General features: G+C 42.1%; 1 protein-coding gene across 3 annotated transcripts; it reads left to right on the top strand.

Annotated features, from left to right (window-relative positions):
• Nucleotides 1-27,720, top strand: pkig (protein kinase (cAMP-dependent, catalytic) inhibitor gamma). 3 transcript variants are annotated; one of them, XR_015102179.1, is made up of 4 exons: nucleotides 1-440; nucleotides 24,122-24,275; nucleotides 27,172-27,306; nucleotides 27,417-27,720. XR_015102179.1 is itself a non-coding variant. In XM_086122969.1 (3 exons), the coding sequence occupies exons 1-3, from the start codon at nucleotides 387-389 to the stop codon at nucleotides 27,249-27,251; spliced, it is 288 nt and encodes a 95-aa protein (XP_085979095.1). In that variant the 5' UTR covers nucleotides 8-386; the 3' UTR covers nucleotides 27,252-27,720. The 3 variants fall into 3 exon arrangements, 2 of the variants coding, with proteins under 2 accessions (XP_085979095.1, XP_085979108.1); XM_086122969.1 differs by having other exon boundaries at nucleotides 8-440; nucleotides 27,172-27,720; XM_086122982.1 differs by having other exon boundaries at nucleotides 60-440; nucleotides 24,094-24,275; nucleotides 27,172-27,720.
• The last annotated feature ends 71 nt before the right edge of the window (nucleotides 27,721-27,791 follow it).

Raw genomic sequence — 27,791 nt, 5'->3', positions numbered from 1 at the left:
AGCTGTGAAGGAACGCATGACACACAGGGTAAACTCCTGTAACCCACCCATTAAAAAAAAAAAAAAAATCGATGAGCTTGTGATGTTGTTTGAGTGCAGAGCGGGGTAAGCTCCATCCCACGGAAGAGTGGCGTTGGAGTCGGAGCCTCCACTGTGGTTGTCTCTCACTTGCTTTCGACTCGACTAACTCCATTTTGGAACAACAGCTGTTGAAAGAAGACAAGAAGACACAAGCAGCTTTTCACAAGCTCCCGTTGGCCTGCCGAACGCTGTTTGCTCATCTTTAACGCCACCGTGCAGCTCCGGCTTCGGTCCATTTCCTCGTGTTTTTTTTCTTTTTCCCCCTTTTTTTGCTTCCGACTGACAGGAAACTTAAGCAGGAATCCATGGTGTTAAATGTCCATTGTAACAAGTGGATAAGAGGAAGCGAGCGGATCAAGGTTAGTGACGCTCTTGCTTGTTTGTCGCGTCCAGAACGTGATTTGATATTTATTTTGGCTGTGAAATTGAAAATGATTTTCAAATGTGTCATTTGGAGGTGAATTTGCGAAACGCGCAGTATAGTCACGAAGCGGCGACGAGCAGACAATACGAAACGCACACCTTCTCTCCCATTTATCGTCTTTGTCCTCACATGTCCCACCATCGCCTGCTCATGTCACAATGTTAAATAACGACATTAAAATAGTTGATTTCTGCTCACATTGTGTGTACTTGCATTGTGGTCATCATGCTAGCTGCCTGTTAGCCCCTGGGTGGGTACGAGTTCGCGCATATCTTCTCCACACAAAAACACAGAATCTTTTCATGTTGTTGTTGTTGCCTTGGTGGCATTGTACGCATCATCGTGCCTGCTGAATGTATTGGGGTGTGGGGGAATGAACTACACGCTGGGCCACTATTAGAGAGGCTAGCCGTAAAGGGAGCTTTTGGGAATCACCCACCAGGGACCCCCGCTTTGCTCGAGTGTTGCTGGGCAAATGCCAGCATCACCCGGCATGAGACGACAAACCGTGTGGCTCCTTGCCTGTCTTCGTCGTTGATTTTGTTCCCCTCACCGTTGCCCGGTGAGGAAACATCCCTTTAGTGCATTAAAATAAAACGAGAAGAAGGGTGATCACAAGATAACCCGTGTACCCCTGAAGCGACGTGTTACGTCTTCCCTTGGATAAGATTTTGCTATTGACGCTTTGCCAAGCCTTGGCTTGGGGAAACTGTTGCATATCGTAAGTGATTTTATTTCAAGGCAAGTTCCCTGCCTGGCAAATTTGTAAGCAAGACCAAATTATGATAATGCAGCTAATAAGGTGACACCAAGGACATCACGTAGTAATATGTTGCTTGAATACTTGGAATCAATATAGAAAGGTGATTGGTTTCATTTTGTTTTTCATTAAGCAAACTGTTGCTTCATGCGTTCTACATTGCGAGCTCTTGACTACATTCCCTCTTTTGAAACCGACGATGCAAACTCGTCTGTCCTCCTGAACGATGGCTTCGGGAAAAAGAACCGGAAAGAAGAGTCAAATCAATAAAGCTAGTGAAAAACGGTTGTCAAATAAATAAATAAACAAATTGTGTAGTGTGTTGACCTTGAACAGTACCATGTATGGTCTCTTTCCCGGCCTACTGTACCGAACAAAAGACAAGGCTTTCAGAGAAAAAATGTGTTTGTCAGAGAGTAGTAATGAATTTCATTCAAATGTTGATACAAATTCAAGCAAATTTAGTGAAAATGCACAAAACGAACCTGCAACTTATGCCCGTTTCCATTTGTTATTATTTTGGGAACAGTGAGAAGGAGAAGAAACTGCGTCATGATGTGACGTCATATGATAGGGTCTCTGCCACATGACAGAGGCTGACTGTCAACAAAAGTGATGAGGGGCAGATTGCTGATCGAGCTTTCGTAGTTTGGCAGATCTGTCTTCACAATTGTGTTAGCATTCGAGGTGTCATACAAGGAAACGGTAAAGAAGATGGATTATGTTCACATTTACTGCTCTGGACAAAGAGAATACTGATGCTGATTATTTTATAACCACAATGTTCCAGACTGATTTAGTTTTGCAGATAATTTCCTAAAATATTTTTTACTTCATTAGTACAATAATTTGCTTTATAACTGGTAATTTTTTTTCAATGCCTGCATAAAGTCAACTGTCAAGCTGCAGAATCAGGATTGTTTTCCTCAGATTCCTGCGGGGACTATGTGTTGCTGCCCATAGCTGGGTTCTCCACTACCCTCAGAAATGCGCAAAATGCAGACTCCGCAATAGCAAACCGCTAATGGAAAGACAGGCATTTCGAAAGACCTCTTAAATATCGCCAACAAGTTTTTACATGCTCATGGGGTGTTTTTTGAGATGTGTAAAATACGGAAGTGCATCGATAAAATAAGGAAGTCATATGACTAGCATTCCTCTCATCTTAATCTACACATGGGCTGAATGTCTGAATGTCTCCTCACTCCTCATTCACTATGTAGTCCCATAGTATATGTAGCACTATATAATACAGTAGTTCCGTCACTCGGTTTGGTGATTCGGACAGCCAGCTCACTACTTTCTTCTTGTCGCTTATCAGCACTGTATTGTCGTGACGCACCGGCACATTAAGATATCCGATTATTCTTTGTGAATCAAAAAAATATGTAGTTCAAACTGTATTTTAATTCCTTTGTTGTACATATTTTTAATTAAGTAATAAATACTCTTCAAAAGAAACACCTACAAATAGCGTTTATACTTTATTGAAATTGGAGAAATATTGCTTTTATTTTGCGAAAAACTAATGGAAACTCAGCTACTGAAACCCATTTCATGCTTTGCGTGAGAGCTTGTGGACCTCAACTATTGGGGGTGGATAGGGATCAAGACCTGCTACGAGTAGTGAAAAACATGTGATTATGATTAAAATCTGATGAATTGTGCAGCCTATGACATGCTATTATTTGTATACCCTTAGAACACGTTTTGTCATCAGAATGCCTGTGACTGTGTGATTGCCACTCAGATGCAGGTACGGAACGGAGGTCTCACATTTCATGGATGTATTTTACGCACAATGATGTAAAGTCAAGTCACAATGTAACGAGTTGAAGTTCATGGTCAGGTCTCAGCAGAAGTGGACGCTTTTTATGAGTGATGCAAATGTATTCCACTTGGCGTCATCCTGAAGACGAGCCTTACTTCAGAGGTGCTGCTCCTCAGTCTGTGATGTCTCAACAGTCAATACCTGACATCACATGCTGTATTCTAGAATAAGCTGCACTATTAATCGAATCTTTTATCATCTACGCTAAAATGATAATTAATTTATTTGAAAGTTTCATGTTGCACAGAAATCTGTGTACCGATTGTTTGTTGAAAAGTGTTGCAATAAATATAGATGTTTTCCCTAACGTGGTGAAAAATTGTGAATAATTGTGATTACATTGTTGATTAAAGTTGCCATGATCATCATTTCGGTCATAAATGTGCAGCCCTATTTCAAATTAGAGTCCTATTTTTGGAAGGGCCTCATTCGTCCATAGACTTCTCAGAGGTGGCGACGGCATGGCCACTGTCAACGTTCCATCACGGAGGTAGTACAACTTTTGGAAGCGACAGGACCGCTCTGCCTATGGCCTATTTTTCAATAACTCCGTCTGTGTAATCATGCCGTTAATGGCCCCGTATTTTGCGGACGGGGATTTGTCAGTTCAATGGCTCTGACCTCCAACTGCATTCTTTGCCCCGCGTACTGAGGACTTAAGCTCTTCTGTTTTTAGCAGCCGGACTTCCCCATGAAGAGAAGATCAGAGCCCGAAACTGCTCGAGCTGTCCGATTACACAAGTCACCAACATACTCGGCTTGGAACTCCCACGCTCATTTTCTATTATTCAAGAGAAATGTGTGCCCTCCACACAAGCTTCAGGACATCATATGCGAGATTCGCTCAAGGCTGTCCTCGATCGCACCGCTACGAAGAAATGCGTAGGATGAGAGCCACATGCCTTTTTAATGGGAAGAAACTACCAGCAAACACGTTTGAAATCCATGTTGCATTTTGTGGAAAACCATTGTAGTTTTGCAGGAACAGTGTCATACTTTTTTGGTTTGAAAATGAAAAAAAAAAGTTGTGCCCATCTTCTTTGGTTTTTCAGGAAAAAAGTCACATTCATATGAAAATAAAATTTTATATATATATATATATATATATATATAATTTTTTTATGAGCTTGTTTCTTACATGAGAAATGAGTTGTGTTTTTTGAGAATAGTTCATATTTTGTCAAAATAGTGATTAGATAATCGGATAAATGTGGGGGTTTTCCATTTGAATTGTAAGAAAAAAAGATGTTTTTGCTTAACTGTAATGTTTTGAGAGAAGCTGAATTTTGCAGCGTTCAAACTGCAATTTTAATAAGTATTATTTTACACCACCCTCTCCCCCCCTTGAAATAAATCGGTAATACAGTCTCGACTGAGGCTGCAAATAATAATTATTTTGATGGCTTAATCTGTCTCTTTTTGATTGATTAATGAATTGGATTGTTAATAAATGTTTGAAAGTTCCACCCCCCTTCTTCATAAACATGACATTATTTCATATTGTCAAGTCAATGGTAACGCTCATCAGAACATTGGCAATGTTGTTTTCCAGAGTAAAAAAGTAGGTACCTGCAAAAGTCTGATTTTGATGAAACCGAAAGGTCTATTTTCGCCGAGGACTACAGAAATGGGTGATTTACTCTTGGGAGTCTGAAATTCAGGGGGATTTTGACAATTTTATGTTGAAGTCTCTAAACAATTCATTGATTATCAAAATCGTTGCCTATAAATTTGAGAATTGATCAGTTATTGATGAATAAATTCATTGTTACACCATTAAGCATTGTGACTGTGGTAAAGACGAGTTGTTCTAGCACGAGCCTCTCCCTAAAAGAAAACTATTTTAGAATGTTAGTGTATACTGTATATACACAGATGTTTTTCAATGGAAAACATGACAGTATCTGGGTGACTCCCAAAGTTTTGAAAAGGTGGGCATGTTATTTTTTTCTTTTTGGTGTAGGGATTGTCCGATTATACCCACTGAATTGGTATTGAGTTCGATACAGGCCAAAATGAGTGGAACAGTATCCGATTTTATTTTTTGGATTAGATCCAGTCCAAACCCATCCATAAACCCAAACTACAGTGTATACTGGTAATTTATCCTCAACTTCACTTTGTGCGACATGCTAGCAGCATGTACTAGTTGGCATCTACGTTTTCATCATACTGGAACTCCAAGTGTCTAAAAATCAGGGGAAATATAGTCCTACCAGCCTATTGCTGCTGGCAGACCAACCCAAACTGTGCGTTTCTGGCTATGTGTTTTCAGTGTTACAATATGGGACGAGTGCGAGGTAAACGACACAGCCAGCTTCCAAAAGCTGCCGTGACCGAGCAAAAATGCTTGGAGAATCCTTAGTTCATTGTCTTGGTTCCAGCTGATAAACAGCCAACCAAGATAGCACTGAGCATTAGCCAAAGTAGTAACACAACGACCGGTCACCAGATTGACAAGAGCCTGCTCGTTTTTGTGCGTGCTGAGTTGACACTTACGCACATTAACACGAACGGTGGAACGGCTATTGAAAGCCGTTTAAACAGCTTGGTTTGCATGTGTCCCACTGGTTCTTCATAGGCACACACACACAACTCATTTATTAGTAACCCATAGCAGTCTATAGTGGCGCTAATAATACCCATGCAGCATTAATCCCAGCTGCGCTTCAGCTAACCGCTATCGTCTATGGTGTTTTTTTTTTTTTTTTTTTTTTTTTTAACAGACAGGATTTAGTTCTGCAAACATTTGTTAAAACCACCAGGACCTTAAAGAGATTGGCGACCGGCCCCAGGTACCTATTTCGAGTGCTAAAATTGAGGGGGAGGCCAATGTGCAGTCTATTTCTCCCATGCCGGTGTATTGAGCGACCTTCCAGCTTGCTTGAAATTGTTATACGTTTATACAAACAAGTCACTAGTCTATGTGCATCATCCATCCAGCCATCCATTTTCTGATCCGCTTTATTGTCACAAGGGTCACGGGGCGTGCTGGAGCCTATCCCAGCTGTCTTTGGGCAGTAGACAGGGGACACCCTGAACCTCTTGCCAGCCAATCGCAGGGCACACATAGACCAAGAACAATCCGCGCTCACACTCACACCTAGGGACAATTTAGAGCGTTCCATTAACCTGCCACGCATGTTTTTGGAATGTGGGAGGAAACCGGAGTACCCGCAGAAAACCCACGCCAGCACAGTGGGAACATGCAAGCTCCACACAGGAAAGCCGAAGACGGAATCGAACCTTGCTGTGTGCATAATATAAAATAACCGGCAAACAAAATGATAAAGAATGACTAATTACAGTAATAATCTTGCCTGCTCTCAATTCAGTCCCAAATATGCTGACTCAGTGTGAAATTTGGGATTGTTTATTGAACGCAAAGCTAATATGCAATATTTGCACTGTGAAGGAAATGACGAAGATGGCAAAGAAAGGACACATATTACTCTGCCGCTACAGATAGCACACCAAGATGTGTTTGAATGTGTTGTATTTGTTGAATTGCTTTTTTTAAAACAAAGCGTGAGTCTTTTCTTAAATACATTTTTTATCTAAAATATTTTATTGTTCAATGTGAATGTTAAGTATCTTTAAAAAGTGAAAGATAATTGCACTTAAAAAGAATATACTGTACTTGAATCACTATAGCATTGGCCTAAAAAACCCAAAACAAACAAACAAAAAACCCAAACACCAATACTGTTGTTAATCATGATAGTTTCTAAGAATATATATCGTCCAGAATTTTATTACTATCATTATTATTTTTAGATTGCGACAGGCCGTCACATATTATTAACAACTTAAGATAAGAAAAACCTTTATTAGTCTCGCAATGGAGAAATTCCCAATTCACAGCAACAAAGTTATGAAAGGAAGAAGTAGAACAACAAAATATAGGAGCTGCTGGAAAGGCAGCCACTCACGCGGCGCCATTTTGAAGTCAAAATAACACAACACAACACATAGGACACAGACAGTCGTGCAATCTTCACCACTTTTCTGCATACACTTTGTTGTCTGAAGCAGTTATAGATGAAAGAGAAGAGGATCAAAGTGTCCTTTCACCAGTGGATCAGAGACGTCATGCTGAAAATGTGCACACGTCTGCTACAAGCTAAGTTTTGAAAGCAAACACGAAGCTGTAGCGTCCATTGACGAAAAAGAGATTGGCTCACATCTCCCGTCCCATGTAAATCCACTTCAATTCCAAGCCGCGACTCCCAGTTCCACATCCGCATCGGCGCTCCGCGCTAACGCTCCTTTCTTCTCATCGTCGGCTCCTCAAGCCTTACATCCATCCAGCCGCAGACCGTTCAACAGCACCGATCTCTACGCTGAACAAAGCGGGGCTGTGAAAAATATAGAGTGACCAAAAGAATCGGATCGATATATACAGTACAATACAATACATGCTGATTTATATAGCGCTTTCACAACAGTGACAGTTGTAACAAAGCGCTTCACAAAACAGTTAACATAAAGTAAAATAAGAAACACAACACATAACATAAAACACGGACAGTCGTGCAGTCCTAACCACTTTTCCGTCACACGCTTTGTTGTTTGAAGCAGTTTGAGATGAAAGAGGAGAGAATCAAAGTGTCCTTTAACCAGTGCATCAGAGACGTCATGCTCAAAATGTGCACACGTCGGCTACAAGCTAAGTTAAGTCAACAAGAAGCTGTAGCATCCATTGACGAAAAAAGAGATTGGTTCACTTCTCCTGTCCCATGGAAATCCATTTCAATTCCAAGCGGCGACTCTCAGTTCCAAATACGCATCGGCGCTCTGCGCCAACGCTCCTCTCTCCTCATCCTCAACTTCAGCAGCCATACATTTCCAGCCGCACCAACGCCGACTGTCCAACAGTGCCGACATAGCCACTGAACAAAACGGGGTTGTGAAAAATGCTGCCCATTACAGGCGCAAAAAACACAAGCACCCCAGGTCTGTCCAGCACCGACAGTCAATGGCGCCAACATTCCTCCCAATCAACATCTGTGCTGGTACAGGCGTGCTGCCGAGAAGGCGCAACCACCAAGCACAGATACTTCTCCTTTGACGAATGTCGTGGCCAAAAAGCGCTGAAAACAGTCCATATCAGGTCCACACGATGAAACAACAAACAACATGTGACAAAACAAAAGACAAAAATACCAAAAAAGAACAAAAAAGCAAGGCTCTTGAAGAGCACTTGCCGAAGGCTGCCTACTCGGGCGCCATCTTGGAAAAAAATGATCTGTTCGGGGAAATGTATCATATCATGTAAATGTATAAATGTATATGTAGATTCAGTATCGGACATCAAAAAGTGATATCGAGCCATTCCTAATTTGGTGTGGCCTTCATACTTGCAATACCATGCTTGAAATCACGTTTTATCGAACAAGTCAATCTGACGAAGTGGCCGGTTAGCAGAGCTGTGAATGGATGATGGTGACCCCAGGCTCCTCACATGGCATCATCCCAACTCTGCTCTGAATTTTTTACCCCAGCTTAGACCGAGTGTTGTAAAACCGAAGTCACACAGGACATTTTGCATCTCATGAAATGAATAGGGTACATTGCACATCAATGGATGTTTGATACATTTCCCCGAACAGAAGCGCAAATTAAAGATGTGGCATTCCTATGAGGACTTAAAGCAATTGAATCGCGAGGCGGCAGCTAAGCTGATCAGGTAGGTCATCAGCTAACGGTATTTGCAGGTCGAGCCACTCGCTCGCTTGCTTCTTTTGTGCACGTGTCCTTGGGCAAGACACTCAACCCCAAATTGATCCCAACTGTTATTTCAGCACACGTGCCACGATGCAAGGATTCTGCTCAACCTCCACTAATATGTTCCTGACCATTCTTCATTTTTATGACTTTGTATGGACATTTCACCTTGATGTCACATGTACTTCCGGGTGACAAGTGATCTCTGATTGCACAGCTAGTAAACAAATCATTACATGCCATCTGGCCAAGATGGAGTCATAGAGCAAACCGGTAAATGGCTCCAATGATGATTTTAGCCTTTGCAGTCTGAATGTGTGAAGGGTCAGTGGACAAGATGATGTTGCGTGAGGTAAATTGCTCAGGAGGGAGATGCAACACTGGCTGTAATTTGGATTTCAACAAATAAATTCACTCAGAAATAGATGTGGTAGAAATTCAGATATACTTAAAACAAGCATTGATGCACTGGCTAAGGAATGGACCTTTCTTTTGCTTGCATAAATGGCACAAAGATGCTCTTTTCACACAGAAGTTGATCGCGCGCTAACATTGTTCTAAATGTTTCACTGACAGTCAAAGTAGTTGTTAATTATTTGATAATTGATTGGTGATAAATCCATTCATTCTTGTTTTGCCTCCAACACACATACTACAATATACGTAAGGTATTTTCTACTCTTATTGCTTGCCAATTATTTCTGTAGTAGTACGCTTGCAATGTATTTCGTTTTCACATTGATTCATCATCCCGAATATAATCCCAGAAGGGAAAATTCAGTCTTATTGACAGACTGGATAGTTGTCTGTTGATTGGGCTGAACATTGGCACATATGTAACAGCTCAGGTCAGCACTAAAATTCACCCGCCTGAAAAGCTCAGTCATGATTTAATATGTCTTTTATGACTTCATTCATTACATCTTAATGACGCACATATCGGTCAGAATACATCATTGAAGGAAGGAGGCAAGCATTGCAATATTGTTTCCTGGCATGCTTAGTCACATTTTGTTGTCACCTGGTGTCTGAAAACGGTGAGCAATCCTCACGAAAATTCTTATGCACACCTCTACTCATGGTCTCATGGTCAATCCTCGCTGGACTGTTCTTTTAATGTATAGCAGCCGCTCGTCACAAATGAGTGCTTCCTACTTAAAGATTCATTTTAATCTAAACATGGGGCAGGAAATACCCTGTTGATTCTGTTCATTAATAAGGTCAGTGAAAAACCTATAAATGAAGCAAATAGACAGGTTGTCCTTTTCCATGAGTGGATTTGTTGTCGCCAAGAAATCTAACGGCACAACTGGAAGAGGTTTCGGTGAGCTTGTGCATCTCTTTTTCAGTGTTATGGCAGCCAAGTCAATGCGGATTGCTGTTCTCTCTTCCGAACGCATAAGCATACATTTCACAGACAGGGTCTCAGATCTGAATAAACACAGCTTTCCATCTATTTGTTGAGAAGGTTTTTAATCAAAGCGTATTATGCTAATGGCTTTCAACCATGGGAACCGATTTGGAAATCAAGTTGAAGTGTCCGTTTTTTGTTTTTTTTTTGTCCTTGCTAGTTTAGTCCATAAAAAGTAGATGAGACAGGGGGCCTACAAGAAAAATTAAATGTGTCAGATTTATTGTGAAGGGATTGAGTTTGATTTAATGTAATATTTATTTTCAATCATGTGATGTGAATAAAGCGCTAAAATCAGTTGGATGGAAAAATGCTGAAGGCTATGAGGAAGAATTCAGTGTGACAGGGAGTAATTGGCTTGTGATCTGCTTTGTGCTTTGTATTCATTCACCTTGGGAATTCTCAGGCATGGTCTGCTTTAAACTGTGTCATTGCTTCCCTCAAAAAGGACTTTATTGCAATTCTCAGAGGAATAGCGACGAGATTTATTCACAGGTTTTACACAGTCAACTGTTGATTTTGAAAATGACTGCTAATTTAAGTGATACGAAATCTGTTTCCTTTACACCCCCCCAGATGTAATGTTTTATTTGTGATCAATAAGAAAGAGTTGAACGTTCGCACAAATTTTCTTCTTTCCATGTTATGTTAATGTTACTGGTAACATGCTCCGCACCAGCGCCACAGCCACAAGCCAGCGCCTCTTTCCTGCCCTCTTTTATTCTTCTGGCTGTCATTGTAAATTAAAAACTGTTCAGCCTGCAGCCAGGGGTGTTCCTTCTTTTACACCCTGTAAAGTGCTTGATCTATTTCCCAAGCCTCTCACCAATAATTTGGAACACAGTACACACAAATGCACTATTTTGAACATCAACACAGAAGACTGCAGTGCGCACTGCACACAACCATCTTGTAGTTTTCGTAATGGTCATTGCCAAGATTGATTTTCATGTTTTACTTTTAAGATGGCTCCTGTCTAATGGGCTGACGGCAGGGAAGAACATAGTGCAGCAAACACAAGAATGCAGTTTGTACACCTTTATGCGCGGACCAAATCCTTTACTGTGATGTTCTCATGATGTGCTGTGTTTGATTTTATTTTAAGAATATGCCGCGGGCCCAGAAAAACACAAACAGCTGCAGCATGAAAAATGTCACCCTGGCCGAACTTTGGACATCCCTGATATACGGCGTCAGCCGATTATTTTGGTTTCAGTTTGTTTACCATGATGAATGACACCTTTATTATCTCACTATGAGAAAAGTGCTGCAGCCCCTGCAACCCCCGCCTCCTCTGATTCTCCCCTTTTAATTGGGCAAATCCAATCACATGCTGCTCCTATCTTCCACGACATGAGGCAGCAAAGTGTGATCATGAAATGACTTGATGCGGCATAACAAACGGCGGAGGTTGGACTAATCGAGTTTCCAGCTTGATGCCTTTTGTGCCGCCATTTTTTATTGTGTTAGTCCAGAGAATAATCCTGCAGCCAGATTTTCAGTCAAATGGTGAAGATGATTGTGCAAATAGCAAACAGATGAAGGCAAACACAGCTAGCATGGGTACACATGCATCTGTTCTTACCTCTCTGTCATTTTCCTGCCATGGTCTCTCTCTCTCTCTCTTTACAGTATTTTTATATATGTATGTGTGTGTGTGTGTGTATACAGTGTGTATATATATATATATATATATATATATATATATATATAGGGTCGTCTATTCCCTGTTCGCCGCTCATTCTCTTCACACTCATCAAATTATCTTTCCTTTTCTTCTTCCTAATCAGGCCAAGGCACCCTGCTCGGCCACGTGTGTGCGTGCATGTGTGTGTGCACATGTGTGTGTGCGAATGCAGAACCTGGGAGAAGGATTGGGCATAAACAACATGGGCAAACAAGCCACCTGCTTCCTGCTGAGCTTTCTTGTTATTTAATGTGTGGATGGAAATAGAACCGGGCAACCTTGCAGTAGAAGTAAAGTGGATAGGGCGGCAAGCTAGTAGAAAATCCCACAACACAACATCACTTTGTAAATAGAACATTATTATAAGAATATACAGTTGAGCTCAGAAGTTGACATTGTGAATGCCATGCCATTGATTTGAGGGTTTGTTCTGATCCGAGCCTGTTCAGTTGCAAGGGTGGAATGATTGTGCAATGACTTTTATAAACAAGAAGTTTCAATGACAGGGAGAAAATTAAACAGAGCCTCAAAAAGAATATATCCACACTGTCACCCCAATCTCGTAAAAAGTGGTGGTAAACTAACTGGACATACTAAGAACAGTAAAGAAGTCAAACTCAATGAAGTTTGAAGGAGAATTGAATTGAATATGAAACTCATTGTGACCAAACGGTATTTCCAAATAACTTGTAAATGTTAACACTTATTTATGCTTACAAGTCACACACTGCTTGATTTCATCAACAACTTGAAATTCAGAAGTGCATCGATTGATCGAATCAGAATCGTCTTTATTGAACAGGTCTGTTCAACACAGAGGAACTATTTTCTGGTCGTTGGAGTAAGTCTCGTATCGCAAAAAAATGGTACTGTAGCAAAATATACATTTAGGTCATGATCACACATAAGAGACAATCATTATGGAATAAAATTTGCCCATTTGTTCATACTTGACTGACCAACAAGTAAGCAAATGATACATTGTGATGGAGCTACAAAAATGATGGCAGTAATAATTAAGGGTGGAGTAAACCGTTGGCTGGGGAGAGAACCAGCAGTTGTTGTTGTTGTTTTTTTGCTATTCATTCATCAAATAGTTTTTCATCTGTGGAAACATTTGTTGTCAGAACACCCATGTGAAGAATAGTGAAAATCAAATATTGGAGCAGCCTGCCAAAAATAGTCATTCATACTGTCAGAGGGCAAACCCAGAGCTACAGAACGTTGTGACATCGTCAACATAAAATCTGCATGTCATCGAATATGGCTTTGTTCACCTAGCAGAAAGTGACAAGAATTTCAAGGCTTTCTCTCGGTAAAATGACACCAGGGACTGCTGGCTACCACTCCCAACCGCTGACGTAATCAAAGCCTTCCATCTGGACCAGCAAAGAGATGGCGCAAGAATGGCACACATGAAAACAACTGATGGTCATTTTGGCTGTAGCCGCAGTTCAGTGTGACAGGCATAACTTGAGGCCGAGTTAAGGACCTGCTTGGGGCTGACACGTACATAAAGTGCAGACTCATACAAACCAGGGGATTCCCAGAAGCCAGAGAGGCCTTGCAGGGATGGAGTAAACATAGGAAGGAAGATTTTGACCATAAAAGCACACGCAGCTCGGATTTCCTTTGGCTCCATCCATAGGCATCATATTTTCCTCCCTTGTGTTCATCATAAATATACGATAGCTGATCACGAGCTTGACCTTCCCTTTGGGATTCTCACCACATACACTCACGTTTCCAACTGTCGAAATGTTTGTGGCTGTTTTTATGCAACCACTCCCATTTGTCTGGGCTCGGCAGCAGCAATGGGGATCTCCGGTGTCTGGGTGGTGAACGCTGAATGTCACACTCACTGTGAATTTTCAATTTTCTTCCCACGGTGGAATATCTTCAGTCGCGTTAAAAACAAACAGTGATCAAATGAATTAATTTCAACAAATACAAGAAAAAGTGATGGCTTTGGAGATGGCTTTCGCTGCCGACACTGTTGCAGCAATGCATCTGTGCAAAACCCCCCACATAATTTCATTGGAGCATCATGTTTGTATTGATTAGGAAATCTATTTGGGTAACTTGCGTAAAATACCAATAAAACCAATATTTCTTTTTTTTGTAATATGTCATTCTGTTCATAAAACTCACTTTCTTTCTTCTTCTACTTTTCAATACAATCAGTGGTCCGTTATCGGTAGGTACAGACCTGTAAATTGCCTTATCTATGTATTCTCACCCTGTCTATCAGGATCTGCACTTAAAAATAGCACTGTTGTACAACTTTTAGAGATATTAACCCTTTAAAAGTGGATTTTTTAAAAATGACGCAATACTGTAGTAATGTTTTGTGTTGGTGAGGTTTCAACTGACATCATATTTGAGAACTCTACAATGTATTTTGTTGGCACGAAGGCCTTTGCTTGGGGTATAGCAAGGCTCCAAATATGGCTACGGGCCAAAATTTCCATCGCGGAATCCTTTCTTTGGTTCACTAGTTAGCCATCTGGGCACATGATGCTGGAATGAGCTCTTTACCCCATCAACAGTCACGTTTCATCAACATATTGAGGCAATAAAAATTTGATTGTCTAACTCTTTCATTATAAACCAGGGGCATCACAAGGTTTCTTAAGGTGGGGGCGCTTTTGATGGACAGGGTGAGAATATGTTAGCTAATGTGTATGCATGCTACTGTATTGTTGAAGCTAGCGTACGTTTTCCCATGCCTGCCTCCATTAATACAATGCATCTTGTGTATGTGTTGAATACAGAAATATCACCCGTCACTAAACTACGGCGCGGCGTATGCTCGTGAAAATACGGTACGTTGTACATATTCCCTCATTTCAACCATACTGAGCAAAACCTCCAGCAAGTGTAGTGTGAGTAGTCGTGTTCTTTCTTTTTGGCAAATGTATTTGCACTTGATCTCTTGTTGTGAACTAAAGATGATCATGGGTTCGACCTTGTCAGGTTCATCAATTTGACAGGAATAAAACACAAAGAGGAGACAGGAGACTCAATTCTGGTACCAGGAGGGAACGAGGAGAAGCGTTAGGTTTCAATTCTCTGCACGTCACCCTCACGATCTCCCCCCTCACCGATCAGATCAATTTTGTATTTTGCTGTACCCTTCTGAAGTAGCAGCCTTTCGTTTCATGCTTCAATTCACTCAAGACATTTCCACAGGAGCTGATGCTAATGGCTTCGGTCAGGCTTTTTACCGTCTGTTCCTAAGCTGTTCATTACACCTTCCTGCGGGTGAGCTCAGTATGCTCATTTAGGACTGCAGTAGAGCCTGGCTGGAATTAAGTATCTCACTCTAGGAGGTTAAAAAAAGAAATGTTATTCGTTCTGTTGTCTTTTTACACATCCAAATGACAAGATGCAGCCTGAATTTGAGCAAGATTGATGGTAAACTCCTTTTTGAATTCCAGATTTTTGTGGCTGTCTTGCGGAAACGGCTCCTGTCACTTGCTTCCCAGGTTAGCTGTTTGTTAATTTTCACCTCAGCAAGGGATGTCAGGCAGTCACGGTCAGCCACGACTGAGAAGGATCGGGTGAAAAAAGGAAATACAACTCTCTTGTGTTTGAACTGGGCTTGTTATCAGTCAAGCAGCTGCTGACATCATGTGAATAGCCAGTGCCCACATCACATTTAAGTGTGGCTTAAGGAAAGACTGCTACACAGCAAGTAGTATGATGAATTTGTCGTTGCTAGGACTGAAGTACACTGATGGTACCCCCCCATTCGAATGTAAGTACAACTACAGGAGTTGTGAACAAAAGGGAGGCTGGACACATATTAGTGCACTGGCAGTGTATGGCTTGAAAGTGCATAAATTGTATGTTGAAAATTCTCAGGGCATTGAATCAATCCCGAAAGAGGTTTCACCTCTCATTCAAGTAGACTTTATGGGCTCATGCAACAAAGCTAGTTCGTACAACACTTATAGCCCGGGTTAAAGGCACACCCCAAACCACGAATGCTGTCATTTGATAGGTGAAACACATTCTAAGACAACCAGTCTTACAAGTCCAGTTACGATTGATACAATGCTCTAACAATTTAAAAAAAACTTTATTAGTCTCGCAATGGAGAAATTCCCAATTCACAGCAACAAAGTTATGAAAGGAAGACGGAAGGAGAACAACAAAATATAGGAGCTGCTGGAAAGGCAGCCACTCTCGCGGCGCCATTTTGAAATCAAAATAACAACACAACACATAGGACACAGACAGTCGTGCAATCTTCACCACTTTTCTGCATACACTTTGTTGTCTGAAGCAGTTCTAGATGAAAGAGGAGAGGATCAAAGTGTCCTTTCACCAGTGGGTCAGAGACATCATGCTGAAAAATGTGCACATGTCTGCTACAAGCTAAGTTTTGAAAGCAAACACGAAGCTGTAGCGTCCATTGACGAAAAGAGATTAGTTCACTTCTCCTGTCCCAAGTAATCCGCTTCAAACTCCAAGCCGCGTCTCCCAGTTCCAAATCCGCATCGGCGGTAACGCTCCTTTCTTCTCATCGTCGGCTCCTCAAGACTTACATCCATCCAGCCGCAGACCGTTCAACAGCACCGATCTCTCCGCTGAACAAAGCGGGGCTGTGAAAAATGCTGCCCATTACAGGCGCAAGACACAAGCGCCCCGCGACTGTCCAGCAACGACCGTCAAATGGCGCCGACATTCCTCCCAGTCAAAAACAGTGCTGGTATACCCATGCTGCCGAGACGGCGCAACCGGCAAGCACAGAGTCCCCTCCTTGATGAATGTCGTGGCCAAAAAATGCTGAAAAAAGTCCACATCAGGTCCACACGACGTAGCAACAAACACAAAGTGACAAAACAAACACAAAAACAACAAAAAAAGCAAGGCTCATGAGAGCACTTGCTGACGGCTGCCTACTCGGGCGCCATCTTGACTTCACGATTTTTTTATTTTATAATGTAATTAATGGTCTGAATGAATGCGAATATTTCCAGGCATGCATCTCAGAAATGTGAATGTGATCAAGAATGCTGTTCTCCTCCCAGGGTTTCTACTAGTATCGTTTGTCAGCTCGTACTTGACACTGCCAACTCTAAGCACTAGCTCTTGAGCAGAAAGTGGCATTTGTTTACATTATTGCTCTTGTAGGAGCTGAAGGCGTAGTCATACACTGTGCTTGTGCTTTATGTGGGCTGGTCTGCAGCAGTACGCAGGACCAGCACTTCTCAATTTTAGCCTGCAGCGTACAGGGACTTTTTACGGCCCACACTACCCTCTCTTGTTCTATTTCTCTCTTGCACTTTGTGATACTCATATAACTCCAGTGATTTGGGTACTTAAAATTTTTTTTATATTTTTATGTTGCCTCTTGTGACAGTTTTTTGTTGCGTGCGCTGTCATTTAGGCATGTCATGGAAGTTTCAAAATGCAAACATCCGTAACCTCCTGACAACAGAAAGTCTAGCTTCAAAATAAAAGTTAAACTAATACTGTAATACATTGTTGCCAATGCAATAGTTTTAGGAGGCTTTTATTTTGAAGTTAGGCCCATGTGGTGGTGTGACATCTAACTTGACATTTCGGCACATTTCGTTACATTGTTGCTAGCACCATCAACACAATGCTAACCCAAAATTTGTTTTCGGCCTGCAGTTAGCTACTAGCTGCTAGCAACAAATGCTCAGATGGCTACAGCAAGAAGTCCGAGTGCTGTTGCTTTGCTTTTTCTTTTGTTCTTTTTCAGTTATGTGGACATAGGTTAGTTTGTAATTCACTATCCTTGTTTTTTTATGAACAGATTTGATCCATGAGGGTTTTTTATTTTTTGTTTTAATCTGTTGCACCACTAACTGGTACACATGATTGATCTTCTATTATTAGATGGCAGAAAGTATGCAATTTACGCGTATCCACTTTCTGTGACATTTTTATTTGGTTGGTGCGCCGTGAGATTTTTCAAACCAACTAATTGTGCTGTATTGATAAGCAGAGATGAGTTGAGATGTTATGAATCCCATGTTGCTTTCTAGGAAGCAAAGAGGGCAAGGGCTGCCTGGAAGAGGGATTCATAACGCCTTAATGAGAAGTTCAGTCTGTCTGTCTGTCTGTCTTGCACTGCCCCCTGGTGGTCAAGGGGGCACACGAGAAGGATTTTAAAGGATTTGATCTGACAAAACGGGTTTAATTCCATCCATACATTTTCCGATCCGCTTATCCGCACAAGGATTGCAGGGGGTGCTGGAGCCTATCCCAGCCATCTTTGGGCAGGAGGCAAGGGACACCCTGAACCGGTTGCCAGCCAATCACAGGGCACACAGAGACAAACAACCATCCGCGCTGACACTCACACCTAGAGACAATTTAGAGTGTTCAATCAGCCTGCCGTGCATGTTTTGGGAGGAAACCTGAGTACCCAGAGAAAACCCACGCAGGCCCGGGGAAAACATGCAAACTCCACACAGCGAGGCCTGATCTGGAATTGAACCCGGTACCTGGCGCGCTAACTACTGGACCACCGGGCTGCCCCAGTTTAATTCCTTTTCATTTAATATATAAAAACATAGAGTAATGACAAAGTACAATGTTGTTATGGAGTGTTAATTTTTCTCATATGAATACACATTAAAACAGTTTTGAGGGCAGGGTACAGGAAGGAATTAATGGCACTTCTTGGAAAGATGTTGAAAACATTTAGTCGTACAACCCGGTTATTTTGGCACCCTAATGATTTTCACATTGTTAAAACAAAATTGTGTGTAATTTCCTCTGTGACACATTGCAGTGTCGTTCTACAGGATGTTGAACTGCTTCCGATGTTTTCATTGTTCTCCCGTGATTCTTCCTTGTAGTTAGGCAAGCTTTCTGAAAATTTTGCCCAGTAGCGGCCCTCGAGCACTGGCATCATTTCCGCTTAAAGGTGACTCAACGTTGTATTCTGAATTTCTGGAAATGAAAAAAAGCTAATACAGGCTACTGGTAGCTTCTTTAGAAGCTTGCACATTGTCTCCTTAGCGACCGGTTGTTGTAAACAAGCAGGAATCCAAAACGACTACAAAGCGTTTTGTGGTCATTTTGCTTTTCGTTTTCAGCATTACAGCAGAAGAGTTGGTTGAAAGGCAGTAATTCAGGAAAGTCACTTTGTGTGTGTGTTCCTCCGAGTAAACTAAACCTCATTAGATGTAATGTGAATTAGGCAGAGAAGGCGCCAGTGAGATCATCGTACAGTAAGCCTTGCACTTCAATGGCTCCTGTCAAAGTGACCAGGCTAGTCCATTTGTTTATGCTGTTGGACACCACCTGTCCTTCAACACATTCTCTGTTTTGATCCGCGTAGACCAGGGGTCTCCAACGTGGTGCCCGCGGGCACCAGGTAGCCCGTGAGGACCACACCAGTGCTAGGATTGTGATTTGCTAGTAGAAATTATGATTTAAAAATGCAAACACGGGCAGTATTATAGATTCTATAGCGACCCATTTATCTATCTATCTATCTATCTATCTATCTATCTATCTATCTATCTATCTATCTATCTATCTATCTACCATATTCTAATATTATTAAATGTAATTTGTACAAATGTTATTTCAGACTTGTATCAATTTGGTAGCCCTTCACACAATCAGGACACATGAAGTAGCTCTCACTCTCAAAAAGGTTGGTGACCCCTGGTGTAGACATTTTTGGTAGCGTGGTGCCTTGAGATAAAAGTTTAATTCGCTCAGTGACATAGCACTCAAAACACTCTTACCATAAATCATCCTTCCACTTTGAAATTAACTGAGGTTTCTGTTACAAATGTATCTGACGTAATTTGTGAGAGAAACTTTCACAGATTATCATGTAATCTAGCGGTGCAACGGTTAAGCAATTAATCTAATTAATCACTTATCAATTAAGTCAGCCAATATTTTTAATAACTGATTACGGGTAATTATTTAATTTAAGACTGACCAAATCCTTGGAATTCCAGCCTCGCAAAAGTAAATGTTCTCAGATTCGTAATTCCCCACGAAAGCAGTCTGATAATCTTTGGGTTGTATCAAAATTAAAACATTTGCAAATGTATACTTTTATTTTAGAAAACAACGATCAAGATTTTACACACAGTAATATGTTCTAATTAAGCAGCAAAATACTATTGATTTTATCCATCTCAGGGCCCTGCCATTTTGCCCTGTGCTGCCACTTGGTGTCGACTGAAAATGTCATCACAGTGCCTATGGGCTCCGGTAACGACCGTCACGGCCCATCTCTTTTCTCCATTTGGTCATAGGATGTTCGCAAGATGAGCCCTTAGGCACCGTGATGTCATTTTCCGTCGACAGTGAGTAACAAAATGGCCGCCCCACTGAGGTGGATAAAAATTGTTGAATATTGCTGCTGGGTTTATATTCCACAAACCCAGTATTAATCAGAGTAGGGGGTAATGAAAACTTTTGACTCGACTTCAATGCAAACCTGCTCATGATCTCATGGTAGCATTTAATCCACATGAGCAGGCCAGGTGACTAATTGCTCACACAGATGGCAATTAGGCAGCGACTGTGCCAGTCGAGTAGAAAAGATAACCAGGAACAGAGAGTGGTGAAACGCTGCATATTTGTGTTGGCAGTCAGAGCTGTTCCCGTAAATGAAACAAAATCGAAGCAGAACAAACGACTTTGTCATGTCAGAATGAAGTGACAGTCACGCTTGAGATAGGAAGTGCCATTCATCATCTGTTGATCGGAAGTGAAACTCGTGTGTCTGAGTCTCCATGTGGAGTTTTGTCAGTCGGCTCCCCCTGCTGTGAACAAGCTTGTCCTTGCCATCTGTGAAGCTAACGCTAGCATTAGCAGCTGCTGCGCTGCTGAACTGTCAATATGATCATTTGTGGGCTGAGAAGTTGAAAATGGAGAAATGCCGCGAAAACGCCGCCGAGTGAGAAACTCCCCCGTCCCTGCTGAGTGAGGGCTGATTAAACCATTGCACTGTAATTCAACCGTACAAGCTACCGTGTAAGTCTAAATGGATACCATCTGGACTTACTGTATAATATAGTACAGGTGTGTCAAAAGGACAGCCCGTGCAATTTTAACATACATGCAGCGCACCATAAATGTTTATTTGTGGAAGACGCTACACCCCAAAACAGAACACAATATTGAAGCATTACATACAATGCACCAAAAAGTTATTGCGAATTATCAGCTTTGCAGGATATTGCAATCATACTCATGTTTTTTTTCTTTAGTCTAAAATTCAAATTTCAAACAAATCAATCGACGTTCAAAAGACACAAGAATTTGCTTCCAGCAAATATTCAAAAAGTGTTCATTGCAAGAGAAGGAATGTACAAGCTGAAGGGGGAAAAATGAATGAAAAAAAAGTATTTACATTCCAAAAACATGCATGGCAGGCTGGTTGAACACTCTAAATTGCCCCTCGGTGTGATTGAGGGCATGAATGGTTCTATATCTATGCGTGCCCTGCGATTGCATGGCAACCAATTCAGGGTGTACCTCGCCTGGCCTGTCCGAAGCCAGCTGGGATAGGCGCCAGGACGTCCGCAACCCTCGTGAGGATAAGCGCATTAGAAAATGGATGAATGAACAAACATATTCCCATTTGCGTGTTACAAGATGTGGTGTAAATCTACGGAACTAATAAAGCTTGTGCAATTCAAAAAGCTTTGTGAAAATCACGTTCTGCATATATATATGCAGAGGAGGAAATTCAACGAAGTAGCATGTTAGCAAGCTTCTTTTCACTTTTAGTCCTATTTCCTCATTAATATAATTTGTATGAGTTTCAACGTAAAGAAGCATGTAGCAACTTTGCCAAAGCCCGTGCGACTCTACGATCTTAAGTAGATTCAACTAGTCAGTGTGCCATGAGTGCCAGAGATGAGGAAGGCCAAGCAAAGGGAGAGGTCACAGCGACGCAACGGTCGAGCTCAAGTCACGTATCTATTTGTGTGGGTCAAGGAGGCTGAAACCAACAGATAGATGAGGAAAGATACATTGTTTTTAGTCAATGACCTTTGGACCAATGTGGCACACCTGATGATGTTTCAGGCACAGTGGTTGGGTACGACTAACCCAGTGGTTCTTAACCTGGGTTCGATTGAATCCCAGGGGTTCGACGGAGCCTCTGCCATGGAGGGTAAAACACATGCGACTCAACATGTTAATTAGTTATGACACGCCCGCTTGTCCATCACTGGCTGCAGATGATCACATGACATTGGTTGTCCAATCAGTGCAGTGGGAAATTTAGTTCGCTTAGTAATCAACGTGTGACTGTCGTGATAGTAGGTCGCACAATTTAAAAAAAAAAAGGATACTTATCTCTTGAAATGTTATTTCCTTTTTTTCTGTTTTTAATAAATGTGTTTTTTAATATCCCGAATTTGTAAAAAAAAATATTTATTTATATATATATTTTTTTAAAAAAAATATATATATATTTTTTTAAAATATATATATATTTTTTTTCACTCATGAAGGGATCGGTGAATGTGCATATTAACTGGTTGGGTTCGGTACCTCTCGGAAGGTTAAGAACCACTGGACTAACCTAACAGAAGATCCCACCCAACACGAGCTCTCCAAACTCAAAAGACAGCCTGAAGGTATTTCATACGGGTGGACCACTCGACTGAATTATTGTTGTACATGCCTTCCATATGGCGCAGGTTTTGTTTTGTCAATGCCTTTTCCATTTTCATATTCGTAAAAGCCAAAAATGCTTCCACCAAACGCGAGCCCAAAACACCTCATCGGTACCTGATTTGTTATTTTGGGTGTTCGGTTGGCATGTATGACTTTCCCTTTCATTCTGCGAGCCGCAAGTGGTGAACTCTGGTTGTGTTTTTGAACATTAATGAATTGTTGTCAAATTGTCACGTGTCGCATCAGGCTGAGTTGATGTATCGGGACGTCCCGAGTACTTTGGCTGTAAAATGTGTCTTTCCCCAGACAGAGCGGCCTTCATGTGCGTGACCTCTGCTGCCTTGACACTGGCAGCTTCCTTTTTGGCACAGTCGAGCAGAGAAAGAAAACAACTGCGCCGATGGTTTCGTGTTACAAAGGGAATGTGAGCGAATGCGTCTGGGAATGGACTGACCCCGGGTCAGTGTTGCAACCACGTCTGCCAGCTCATTTTTTAATAATGGTCATCGCCCATTCATCACCGCTCATCTGTCGAGTCACGGCTTGTTGCAGTGACCCATTGCGAAGCGGTCAGGGGTCACGCCTCCCTTTCACTGTACGAGGACGTCTTCGGAGCGTGACACCATGGGGCGAGGGTCTCGAGATGTGTCGGCACTTATCTACGGGTAGTTGCTCCCGCTGCTGCTCCCTCGCAACTCCAAATGGGAGCTCATCATGCAAAGTGACAGACGGAAAGGAAGCTTTACGACGGAGATGAGATGAGAACAAAGTTTCTGTTCTCTTCTCTGGTTTGTTCTCATCTCTGTCGTGTGGTAGCGCTTGACAGGAGCCTGACCTTGAATACAGAGTGAGCAGAGGAAAGGGAAACGGCTCGGATTGTTTGGAGGGAGGCGCTTGTGGGCCCGCTTGGACCTTTGAATGGTTTCAATCTCTTTTGACTTGGACTCGCCAAATTGATCAGGGTGGCTCACAAATGGATTCATCCAGAGTGGTTGGATTGTGAATGCAGAAGCCCTTGGACATGTGGAGCAGTCTTTGGAGATTTAATTTGCACACGTCGACAATGCAGTACTGCAATTGCCATGCAGGAATAGAAAATACCGGTTTTGGAACAGTCGTGGGACAGTGAACATTACAAACAAACGTGAAATTTGTGTTTTCATAAAGTGTGACAAACTGAGACAAATCCTTCCGGCTACGCAAACAAAAAGTGGAGCAAGAAAAAGGGCGACTTCAGTTCCTACTGAAGCATACTGTCTGCTAACAGCTGATCACAGAAATTTCTCACGATCACTGATTGTGATGATAAAATCATCCAGCCCTATACCAGAAAGTGCCCCTCCTGGCACCCATCATTTGAAAACATGATGGAAATATCTATTGATCACCGAGATCCTTGTGAAAGAAGAGCAATCACGTCCAGCTTTTTTCATGCCATGCCAAATTGCTATCAAGCAGAAATCCTTGATGTTCTGTCAGGCAATCGCCATCTTTTTGAATGCTGTCCCCCCCCCGCCTGCTGCAGGTGTAATGAGAGCGCTTGTCATGGACAGATGATGGACGTGGAGACGTCGTACTCGGACTTCATCAACTGTGATCGTACCGGCCGCAGGAACGCGGTGCCTGACATCGCGGGTGAGGCCAAAGCAGAGGCCAGCACCAGTGACGTCGCCAAAGACTTGGCGGAGATGGACTTAAAGGATGCAGGTCAGCGGCGCCGCCTCTCGACCTGATCTACGACGCGCATTATTTGCTCACATCACGCAGTGTGCTTGCTTCCGCCAAAACCTTTCTACAGGTGTAAGAATGAGTAGAATAATAGACAACTAATCGCTTAGCAATATTAAATTAATAACTATTTCGATAACGTTGGTCAACAGCAAATTACAGATTTTATACCATGTCTTGTAATTTATCGCTGTGACGTTTCACAAAAATAATTCCATCAGATGTTGAACCTCCCCCTTAATTCAGAAATTGTACTATTTTACATTGTGAACACACTGTGAACATGATTATTTCCTGTTGTGCAAGAGGAAAAAAACCAAAGGCAGACACGGAATTAGCACCCCTCCCCCAAAAAAATCATCTAGATAAGTTTACTTGCATCTTTACTTGCAGCTTTCCTTGACTGTTGCCTGGGTAAGCAAAATGTTTCCACCAGTGCGGATGCACAGACTGCTGCATGAATCCAGCTGTGTTTAAAAATAAATAGAAACGGCTGGTTTTCAGCTGAAAATGATTTCATCAGCACCGATTTTGGGAGCAACCTTCCCTGATAAAATGGTGATTTTTTTTTCAGCTCTAAAATAACCACACTGCGTTCAGTTGAAAGCAATCACCCCATCTATCTTATCTGAAAATGCAAAGCTGCCAAGGCTATGTGAAAACGTGACCCCTCTAAATCATTCCACTCTTCAGTTTGTGTGGCAGGAAGTCTCCCATTTGGATTTCCAAATGTCATCTTGTCTCCAGAGGAAGTTGTATTTCCTTGCGCAGCTTCTCATTATTGTTTCCCCGTAAAACCCGCCGAGCAAATCTTTTTCCCGCAGCACTGAACGCCACACTCGACACCGGCAGGGGCGTCAAACTTGTTTTCATCAATGGCCACATTGCAGTTACGGTTTCCCTCAGGTGGCCGTTGATGACGGTGAGAGCACAAATCGTTGGCCACAGAGCATAATTGCCTCATTGGTATTTCAATGTTTTTGGAATAAACAAGAAAAAAAGCCCCGTTTTTAGAACACACTTTTTTAAAAAATGATATCGTAAGAAGAACTTCAACCAGATGGGAGAACAAGTCAGCGAAAGGAATAAGACCCAATGAAAAATACCAATGTGTCTCCTAAAAATCGTGTTTTTTTCTCATTTTCCAAAAATATTGGAATCGAACGCAGGCACTCTATGGTATGCGACCATTGACATGGATCATAGCTCGGGGCGCAACGATATGGTTCGGTATGATGCTTGCTCTGGAGCTCACGGTGTCACATTGAGAGTAAAATTCAAAACTAGCTGCTTTTCGCTGCCGTCAAGCGGAATCCTCCTACCTCCCAAATCAGCACTTTTCAGCAGACCCCCAAAACAGCCATTAACGTTGCATCATCAAAGAGAGCCAGCCATTTTCAACACTCTCGATAATTTATGACATTTATATGATTTACACCCACAGTAAGTCCATATTTGTCCATATTTACTTGACTTCATTGTGAAAGGAGATTCCGGCCTGATGCCAGCATCATGTTTGTGCAAATAGTACCTGATGTAATAACATTTCAACTAAAACATCAGCATCTTCAATGTTATTTTCGAAAAGTGTAACATCAATTGTAGTGGGTCAAAAGATCAATTAATCGATGCATCGCAATAGTTGCCGCCCCAGTTCACCTAGCATGCTGCTGACAAACTCGTTCAGTCTGTATGTACCACGGGGGCTTGTTGCGGTGAGGTACGTCGCGCATGATGTGTGAGTGTGTGTGTGTGTGTGTGTGCGCGTGGGGGTTAATACAACACTGTGACGCATCCTCAAATTTAAAAAATGTTCAAATCGAGAGTTGCGTCACAGTCATGTCTGAAGGCACATTCGACAGGAGAAGGCTGTAAACGCAGTAAAGGAGGCTTGTGCAAATATTTGTCCACGACGAATAATACCTGAGAATTTCAATCTTCTTTCTTTTCATGATGCCTGAGACATTCTGACGAGGACGCCAAAGGCACGTCAGTGAAATCAACTCACCTGTGCTAGACAGCATGGCCTGACCAAAATGGATTTTGTAAAAGGCGATTCTGATATTTTACATGCAGAAAAAATTCTGGGAACCGATTAATTTAACAACTGTACAATGATTACAATTTCTTACTGCAACAAAGACATCAATTGCAGGCAGAACATTTTTTCATGTTTTACAATCCTTTGTCCTATAGAAAATGTCTCAACATTGTCTATGCATGATGTCCTTTAATGTAAAACCACATTTCAACTGCATTTTCTCTGCCTTGAAGTGATGACTTCAAAACAAACAAAAAACCCCCCCCTGAGATTCCTTCGTCACAACCTTTTTTCTTGTTTAAAAAAAAAAAAAAGATTCCTGGATACAAAGTGTCCTGTCATGAAATGCGTGTCCATACGCACTCTACTTTCTTCTGTTTGTCCTTCTGGTTATTGCACACGGTGGATTTAAGAACATGTGTTGTACACTCTTCTCCATCTGCACTTGTTGCTGATTGTGAGAAGCGGAAGATTTACTGTCAACACAATATCAGGCTCAGGAGCTTCGGCAGCACAAACTTAACCCAGTAGGCCACCAGGTGGTCAGCCAGGCGATAAATTGGACAAGACTTCTTTGTCCTCCGAGATGCTTATTGGATTGAGTGGAGTCAGAGATCCATCTAGTGGACAGATGACGCACAAACATCATTCTGAGTGACTCCAACACTGAAGAGCATTTTTACTGTTTTAAGAGAAGGTAAGAATCAATCGGCGAAATTCAGACCCATCAGGATTATTTTGAACAGGGCTAATATTATGAATCTGTCGGGCCCTACGAGACGGCTGGTCCGCATGTTGCGCGCCACTGAATTCTGTCCCATTTCCCTCCGTCAGGGGAGCCCGAGGCATCTCCAGCCCCCGAGGCTGAGGGCTCCACCAGTCAAGATGCCCAGGGAGCTGGAGGACCGTCCTAAGCGGGAGGCGGTGGTACAGAGCGGACGGAGATGGAGACGCCGTCGCACGCAGACGGTTTGTTTAAAGCTTAGTCTGCACTAATTGGATCAGATGTTAAGACGGCAACCGCTGGGAAGTCCGACTGCCGTTTGAGACGTTTCTCTTCTGCATCGGACTCTGTTTAGTCCCTTCATATTCCCTGTGGGACGAGGAGGCAGAGAGACGTTGGATTGATGTGAAAACATTTGAACAGTCCAAACAATTTCCAGCCCAATGATGGAGGGGGAATTCATAACCACGTGTCATTTTCTTTCTATATGTGTGCGTGTTTGTAACGCTCTTGACCTGTTTCCTTATCCAGTGTTGACTCCCCCACCCCCAATAGTCTCCATTCAACCGTCATGTTTGAACCCTGTATTTATTGCTAACTGTTCAGTGATAACTTTGTGATAGCGATTTCCTTTGTGTAATAAAAAAATATGAATCCAGCGTTCCGTTGCCATTTGTGTTTTTATGCTTCCATGGGAGCCAATTAGCAGGTTTGCGCTGATCGGGGCAGA

This window comes from Hippocampus guttulatus, chromosome 1, assembly GCF_054856545.1.
Source record: "Hippocampus guttulatus isolate MCC_2025c chromosome 1, RoL_Hgut_1.0, whole genome shotgun sequence".
NCBI classification, from domain to species: Eukaryota; Metazoa; Chordata; class Actinopteri; order Syngnathiformes; family Syngnathidae; genus Hippocampus; species Hippocampus guttulatus.
Note: the sequence above shows the minus strand (reverse complement) of the source record. Positions and strands in the feature narration are given on the sequence as shown.